Here is an 8,943-nt window from a genome sequence, read left to right on the forward strand (position 1 = left end):
GGATTAGACAGGGAACTGTTTTAGGGTCTAGTTCTCAGGTTGAATAGTTTGACTATTTGGTCTGAATGAACAGTCTGTTTTAATAAAAAAATAAAAATGGTCAAAATCTATTATCCGGATCGACGGTTCAACGGTTTAATAAGCTGGGTCAGTGGTTTGCTAATCAAATAAAAGGTTTTTGGCCAAAAAACGATTTTGGGGTGAAAGGAAACCAATTAAATGACTGATTGCCAGTATTTTCAGTCCGGCCGTCTAATCCGGTTTCGAAAACCATGGATAAAGAGAGCAATGGTACCAAACATAACCGTAAAGTTGTAAATGAGAATGCCAATAGATTAAAAATTAAAAAAGAAGCATGCCCATGCCCATTAATGACATATATCACAATATGGGAGGAACTAGGAAGGGGCTGGATGGAGGAGGGAGGGCCGGCCTCCTCATTGATGTAGCCTGAACATCATTTGGTTTTGCTTCTAGAACCGTTAAGCATGCAAACGTACATGTCTCAATTCAAAAAGGTGGTTGGTACAAAGGAGAGGGCCTCATCAATGTACCTTCACATATATAGACATAATAATAAACTAGAGGAAATGAAAGAGGAGATGTTTACTTCTAGCTTGTATTCCAGGGAACATAAAAACACAAATGCATCAAGTACTACAGAGTCAGCAACGACACAACACACATCCACACTCACAAAAGGAAAAAAAAAAAAAAAAAGTAGTCAGCCATGAAAGCTTGCTTTTGCCTTCTCTTTTGTGAGCTTGCTGTGCCTCTCTTTTTTCTTGGCCATGTCTATGCAACAGAGGATAAGGACGCAACTATGTGAAAGAACTGTACCTTCTCCACCAGGTCCTTGGCATGGCTGGTGGCTCGGCGTTCAAGTCTAGCAAACAGCTCATCACTTAGTTGGTCTCCAATGTGTGCATCCACCAGTACCCCGCACACGCTCCTGCAACTATTTGCTAGGGCTCGACCCACCTCCGCCGCATCGTCGGGTCGGTTTACCACAAGCGGGCTTCCTCCTCGGAATACCTGCAGGTTGTTTATGCCAAACGACCCATCCGCTTCCACTACCTCCTTGAAGTCCTGTAGGCTTGGGGCGTAAACCGGGATGTTGAAGCTGTCACGTTTCTCTGCGTCTACTAGCCCCTGCCAAACAACCATAATACCCGACCCGAATCATTGAATTGAAGAATTAAATGTTGAAGCTCACTTCCTTAGCATGCATGTACATAGAAACAACTACGGGTTCAACCATCATTATCTGATGAATGATCCGAATCCGATGGGGCAAAAAGGGGTTTTGTCCTTTTGTGGGAAATGATCACATGTCGTACCAACGACATACCATCTCCCAAGCGCCAACAAAGATGGGGACACTCCTATCTGGCATCTGTTATTGGTCTCTCTGTTACATTGCCTACTACTTTGGTGCCAGTGCCACTGCATTGGCCATGCCCAAAGGCCCAAGGCCCAAGCCCAACCATCTCTCTTTCACTCTTTGCTCTACCCACACCCACTCACTCCTACCCAATTGCTTGCTATATGCAACCCTTACCATTGATTAGTCCTACTCCGGGGCCGGGCCGGGCTAGCCCTAGGCCTTTCATCATAATTTTGTTATCACCTTGCATCATCAATCATCTCTCTCTCTTCTTTTTCTGTTGGCGGTTTCCTTTAATAATTCTGCCAGTTAATAATTCTGTTGTGTCACCAGGTGGACTCTGAAGTCTGAACCCCAACTTTTATCCATTTGGGCTGGCTTGAATTTCTTGTTCTTATCTAAAAGATGGATGCGAATTCTATATAGTACTGTCCAAACATCTTATACAGTATTGGTACCGGCAACCATTATGGATCTTTGAATTTTTAAATCCAGACTTGACACCCCGGCCGATTTTTAAATCCTGACTTTGGTGCAATAGGGTTTGATCAAATTTGCATTCACCAACCCAAAACGTTTGAGGTAGAAACAGTAATGGCACCAAGCACAACCATAATAAAAAGAAGAAAACAGAGTTTTGCAGAGTGAAATGAAAAGTTCTCCGTCCGTCCATAGTCCATTTCACGGTGAAACAGAAACAGAAGGCACGCACAGATGGGAAAAACATACATACCTCTTGGACAAGGTCGTCCCAAGCGTCCTGAAAGTGGGTCCCAAAGAGTAGGCCGGCACCACCCTGGTCGGTTGGGTCCACCGAGGTTCTTCCCAAACAAACCAGAAACATGGAGCCACTTCTCTTCATCTCAAGCGCTCGACATCTCAGGAACCCTGCCAAGTCTGTCTGGAACTGCTTTTTGTATGCATTGGCTGTGGCCTCATTCGCACCGTGGATGAAAACCCTTCCTTTGTTATACGCCGTTGATCTCTTATCCATCACAATCTCCGGTACCTGTGCATTCACTGTCGGGTTTCAGATGGTGATAAATTAAAGGGAAATACCTTAACACATTAAAATACATTCACTAATAGGTTATTAATTAGCCAGGTAAGGTTTTTGGTAGTTGTTGTACGTTTGGGCCCACCCACTGTTGGACGGGTCCCACACCTAGGTCCTGACTCCTGAGAGCAACAGAGTTCTTCGTCTCAACTGAACTCTCTAGTCTCTACCATACCATGAATCTGAGTCTTTCTCTGTAGACTTCAAATCATTCTGATTTATGGCTTCGGCACCCTCGAAATATGATATTCTACGTATCTAGATCGTGTAACCCCAGTTCAGTGTTGTAGGTGGAATCAGAGACCAGATCTACTATGGCTGCTAACAACAATGCTTGTTTGCCACCTGTCCTTGACACGTATGATAATACATTGCGTGGTGCATGCCATGTTTTTGAGTGTCGAGGACAGGTGGCTAACAAATGTTTGCTGGCAGCAGATCCCAACTAATAATTGGAGGGGCCCGATCCTTCCTTGGTTCGCAGAAGGCAGCATAGGGGGCACTCGGGCAAGGGAAGGCCGTGCGTCCAAAATTTATCTACGCCTCTTGTGAACGAGGCCCAAGATTTTGCCTGCAAATCAACCTTCTTGACTCAGTATAATTAATTGTTCCCACGTTTCTGCTGAGTGACATAGCACTCCTCCACGTGGCAACTTGTTTCCGGGCCAAACTGTGCTCGTAACTTGAGCCCAAAGCAACTGTAAAAGGTCAACAATTTGGACCGACCGCCGGCGGATACCTCTCAGGCAAACCCACGGTGTCCCTATATGATCGATGGACGCACTGGATCGGCCGACCCGATTAAACAACTTCTATTATTAAGTAAAGTACTAGTATTGACTATAAACAGTCAATGTCTACTTTGAGAACGTACGAACTATGTAAAATAAAGTAAAATTACGTGTTAATGCAGACCTGAGAGAGCCAGTGCAGGGAAAACGCAGAGTGAAAGACATCAACGGAGCGAGCCGGAAAGAGCCGGCGGTAAAATGAACCAGGGACACCGGCGGCAAAGTAAGAGCGGTGGCCCTTGGCAGCTAGGCACTCTTCCATGCTACCCCCGTCAATGGCCAAGGGAGGAAGAAGCTGGAAGAGAGTGTTGAAGTCATTGGAAGGGAGGTCGGAGAAGAAGGCCGAGAACTCGGGGGGTTCACATCCCATGGCTTCAAATCTCTTGGTTATATGTCTGATGATGACTTCCATGATGTAGATGGTGTTACCACCGCATGAACACCCCAGGTCTGCTACCACAAATGGAGTCTCTGGCGACTCTAGTTGCACACTGTCCAGGGCTCCCTCTAGCAGGTGAAGCATGGATCGAGCGTGTTGAGCCTGCAGAGATGCCATCAACAGTTATTTAGAACCAAAGGAACCAGAAATAGAAGCTTGGTTATGAACAACTAACTACATATATATAAAATAACAATTATAAGTAACCCAACTGACAATATTAGCTAGCTCTCTGGTTATATATAATTGCTGAATAACGATAAGTCATTGATATATACTGATACTAATAACCAGTTACTTAGCAGAAGAAAACTTAGAAAAACAGTATATTAATTAATTGATACTGATGATACTGTTACCATGACACTATTCATCATCAGTAGCTAGGTATAATCAGGCGTTCTGTCATAACTTTTAGATAGCAGAAAAAACATAAAAGAGACAGAAGAGAAAAATGAAGGGAAGCAACCTGAGCTTGTGAGTTGTTTGCATAACTTGCTTCTCCTTTGCCACCTTTCATGCTAAACATTCTCTCAAGCTTCCTCGCAGAAACAACAACATTATCTCCTTGGAGGGCCATAACTGCGCTCTTGGGTGTTGGTATCTTGGTGGTGATGTAAGGTAATACTAGGCTATTTTTGGGTGGGGAGGGGGGGCCAAAGTATGCAGTATATATAGACTGACGAGGGGTGGTTTTTGAATTTTGCGTTTTGATTAGGATACAAAAGATTGTCTGTTATTATTATTTCAATAAAGTAAAAAAAAAAGGTCGGTTAATTAACCCACACAAATATGAAATATTCATATATTCACAAATTAATGCATGCACACAAATGGGCCTCACATGCAGTACTACAAGAAAGAAGACCCAAGATTAACGCCGGATTTTTATATTTCCTTCTCTACGCAACTTGGGCGTGGCGTCTTATTATCTCGCCGGAATCCGGCCAAAAATCGGAAGAGGAAGAAAAAAGAAGGGAATTAAGCGTGGTAAGAACTAAAAAGTGAGTAGACTCTGCCTCAGTATTAGAATTCATAACACGGTTTGCTTTCTTTTATTTTATCTCAGAGTGTGTACATACGTAGTATCTAATATAAATTAGTTTTGTATTTATTAAATGATTAGTGGTAAGCTTATTGGATCAACGTAACTATGAAGCTCAGGAACAATCCGTGCTTAATTATCCTTGGGATTGCCCCGGCAGAACTGTTTAGTGAATGGACTGGTTCGACCCCAGCTTTTAAAACATCGAAATTGATGAATATTTTCCTAGTTTGTGAATTGTGTGATGGAACATATTGTACAGATGCAATTATGTAACAATGATACAATGGAATATTGCACAATTAATGAAGCATATAAAATAACTAAGTCACCGTCATTAGAACTGTACTGTGACGGAGCCACAGAATCCGGCCGCGCAAATTGACTGTGTCCAATTACGAAAATGGTGGATTTCAGTGTGGTAGAACAAATGGTTCAGATGAAAGAATGAAGCATATATACGAGTGCAATCAGATTCATCAGAACTCAGTAGGAGTAGCAGTTGTTTCCATTACAAGTTAGCTTTTTTTTTTCCTATAAATTAATGGAATATTGCGTCGGCAGAGAAAGAGCTTTTGGGATAATCGAGATGAAGGAAATCCATTAAAAAGCCAAATGATGATTGATTATTCCGTTTAACAACCATTTTCACCCCAAAATTCAAGGGTTCTCTTTGTTCCTAACTCTTTAACTGCTACTGTTGGCAGTCAAGCATCATTACTGTGACCCTCTTTTTCTCCCTCTGGAGACCCGGGATCTTGTTCTCTTCTTTCTCTCCCTCTCCTTCTCAGCTTCTCTTTTTTTGCACGTTTAAGTCCAACCCCGCGTGATGGTCGCCGGTTCACGTGAAACTAGGCCGGACCATTTTCTTCTTCAATTCCTTTTATCCATAATAAAGTTTCATTTCATCCCACACAATAAGCTCCCCAACCAACCATATTATTAGACCTAATTAAACACTACTACTTGTGTTTGTGTTGGGTCCCCAGAAACCAAAAACACAGTCCTCGATCCTCACTCCTCAAATGTTAGATCATGGAGATGGTCCACGCATCAATGGACCCTGATGGCTGGATTTGGTGGGTTAATCAATTCTTGGATATTGGCTCATCTAAGAGATGAGGCCGTGAGGGGGATTATTGGCCCCATAAACTAAAAAAAAATGGTTGGGTGTTTGGTTTTCTTTATAATTTCTCATTGATTTCCAATTGGGCTCATCTTGTCCAACGCAATCTATTGTAGGACTTCAAAGAGACAGTTTCCCTTGTTTATTCGAAGGTGATGATGGTTGGGTTTTGGATTATTCAGGCACTAACAAACAGGGGGTTAGATTTCTAATTACCAGGCAACACGAATAGAGTTAGAGCATTGGAATCATACATTAAGAAGGCTATATCTTCTAGGGGTCTTAGTGTTTGATTAATTTAATAAAGCATTCTCGTAATTTCCGGGTTATCAAGTGAGACTTTTGCTGTAGTTGATTGGGTCAAAAGTATCTGAGCCATGGTTTCATGTGTCCGTTTGCGGAATTAATGTATGCATGTGTTAACCATTCCAACAAACAATACATATCTAATGCATACGATCGATGCTTGCGCTTACCGTTGATTAATTATTGTTATTCAGTTACAACTTTAGTGAAGTATGAACTCATTTTGTCTCAGCTTCATTCCTCAACTGATATTCTAAATTAATTCCCAAAATTCTCTCTCTCTCTCTCTCTCTCTCTCTCAATATTATTTGAATCACATTCCAACCAATCCTCCCTCCCCGGAGTTCTTCCCTTTGCATCTCTATCAAAGCAAATTAATTCCCCATGTGCTTGATGTTGCAGTATTGAGCACCATGAGTTGATTACTAAGTACTTTGCTGAAATTTCATGTTGAAGACAAGAAAATCACCATTTAAGGCATTAATGATGGCGATCTTGTTTCCAGGTAGACACTTTATTTTTTTTTCTTTTTTGTCTACAAAATTTCCATTAGACAGTTAAAATCGATCAAATTTATTTCTATAGGTCCTAACCTCTATATAGAGGTGCCTTTTCTTACAACCACCACCACCCCAAAAGAAATTAAATAGTAGTTGATCAGTTGAGAACACCAAGGAGATGAGAGATGATTTGTATTCTATATTAGAGAAGTAAGAAGTTGGTTCTTGTATAGCTCGGCTCAGCTGCGGCCATGGATTTGGGTGGTGGGAAGAATTTGTTTGGTGGCCAAGGGGCTGAGCTACACTAGGAATTGCCATATACAGACAAATAATTAATCTTGTGGAATCAGCAGGTTCAGGCTGAACCACAACCACTGAATGAAGAATTTGTTTGGTGGCCATGGATTTGGGTGGTGGGAAGAATTTGTTTGGTGGCCAAGGGGCTGAGCTACACTAGGAATTGCCATATACAGACAAATAATTAATCTTGTGGAATCAGCAGGTTCAGGCTGAACCACAACCACTGAATGAAGCCCAATTTGGGTTGGGCTTAACTTGACCCATTAACAGAGATTAACAAGGGGAACATGTGGGGCCCCCAAACCAGCTTGTCACGTCACGTTGAAGATTCATTGGTCGTTCAGTTTTCAGTTCAGTCTTACTTGCTCCCGTATACGTTGGAACTTGGAACCGTTGGCATAAAACTAAAAGCAATCAGAATTTAGAAGTTTAGAACCAACACCGATCAGCTGATTGCGCTTAATGAGTTTTACTAATGGGCCAGGTGGGCTTAATAGAGTCTGGATGGGACTGCTTAGGTAGCTAGTACGAAAGAATCTCCATCTTCGTCTTTTTCCTTTGAAAAGTGAAGGCTTTTTATTTTTGTCAAATTCTTGTGGGCTCTACAGATCTGAAGATTTCAATTCTAAACGCCCGTCGCTGAAATGAAGCAAGCCTAGTAGTGTTGGCAGGCAAATTAAACAAGGCTCATCACGAGACTGAACTATACCTTGGAAAGGCACGAGTCACCTAATTGACAGCCCTAAAAAAGTGCCAATTTACACACGCATATATATATATATATATATATATTATTTTCTGTATATCACTTTATAATGTTCTAAGCAAAAAAAAGTACAAATTAAGGTTTACTATATATTTGAAAGATTCTCTAGGTTGGCCATTTAATTCCATCATGTGGGATTTTTCTTTTGGTAGGCTTTCATATAGGCTTTGACTACTAACTTCTTTAATTTCTAGGGTTCATCAATTTAAACATCTAGGCTTTCAATTAAAGTTTTCTCAAGATAAAATAAAAGAAAAAAGCCTTTCAATTCAAGTATTATTACATATATATATATATATATATATGGTGTAGTAAAAACACCTGAATTTTTAAATACGATTTTCTAGTGGATTAAAATATAAATGATTTTTACATAGCAAATATTTAACAGATAAAACTTGAAGAACTTTCAGGGTATTTGTTGTTAATCTGAAAAGGTATTAAAAACCCCAGAGACATTGCGGGACCCATGAAAATATAATGCAAAGACAAAGGTTGGATGTGTCTTCTAGGGCCTAGCTTTGTTAGTAGTAGGGGATAATAAAACAAAGAGTTGCATAAACAGGTTTACTAGTAATCCTTTTCCCATGATTATGCAACTCTTTACCCTGTAGCTAGACATGGTGTCTGAACCTTGAAAAGACAGCCAAGAAAAATGAAGAGATGCATAAGCTCATTAACTAGCATTCCTCCTTTTTCCATGGCTGTACTAGTTATTACTTTACCAGACTTACAATTAAAAGGATGAAAGATTAGACTCAAGTTATTTGTAACTGTATTTCCAACTGATCAGGGTTCAGTTTCTATTTCCAATTTTGAAACAATCTCTGAACTGGTTTAACCTGTCAGTACCTTTGGGCTTCAATAACTGCAACTAATAACCATCTCTATTTGATTGAGCTTCTTGGTTCAAAGCTTCATAATTGGCAAGGATTCATTTAACCATTGGTAGGGCATCCATTACTTCATTAGGTAGACTTTATAGTATCATTATTTAGATACTATAGGCTATGCCATAGGATTTATTTCTTTTTATTGTTTTCTGCAATCAGAAATAGTAGTTGATTTGTAGCTTGTAGGGAAGGGGAGAGTTTTATTAGGATTGGATCAGAGTAGTGGTGGATGCTAAATTATCACCTGGGCCCAGAACTGGATTGGATCAAATTGATACTGTAGATGTACTTAAGTATTGATTGAGTTTTTTTCCTTTTCTTGTTCTTAGCTCT

At 40.6% G+C, this 8,943-nt stretch overlaps 1 protein-coding gene across 1 annotated transcript; it reads right to left on the reverse strand.

The window, feature by feature from the left end:
• Positions 1-591: 591 nt before the first annotated feature.
• On the reverse strand, positions 592-4,422 carry LOC104606532 (indole-3-acetate O-methyltransferase 1-like). The gene is made up of 4 exons (XM_010271790.3): positions 4,144-4,422; positions 3,360-3,776; positions 2,121-2,396; positions 592-1,152 (listed from the first exon to the last, which is right to left on the reverse strand). The coding sequence occupies exons 1-4, from the start codon at positions 4,252-4,254 to the stop codon at positions 796-798; spliced, it is 1,161 nt and encodes a 386-aa protein (XP_010270092.1). The 5' UTR covers positions 4,255-4,422; the 3' UTR covers positions 592-795.
• Between the last annotated feature and the right edge of the window lie 4,521 nt (positions 4,423-8,943).

This window comes from Nelumbo nucifera, chromosome 1 (genome assembly GCF_055504915.1).
Source record: "Nelumbo nucifera cultivar China Antique chromosome 1, China Antique-T2T, whole genome shotgun sequence".
NCBI lineage: Eukaryota > Viridiplantae > Streptophyta > Magnoliopsida > Proteales > Nelumbonaceae > Nelumbo > Nelumbo nucifera.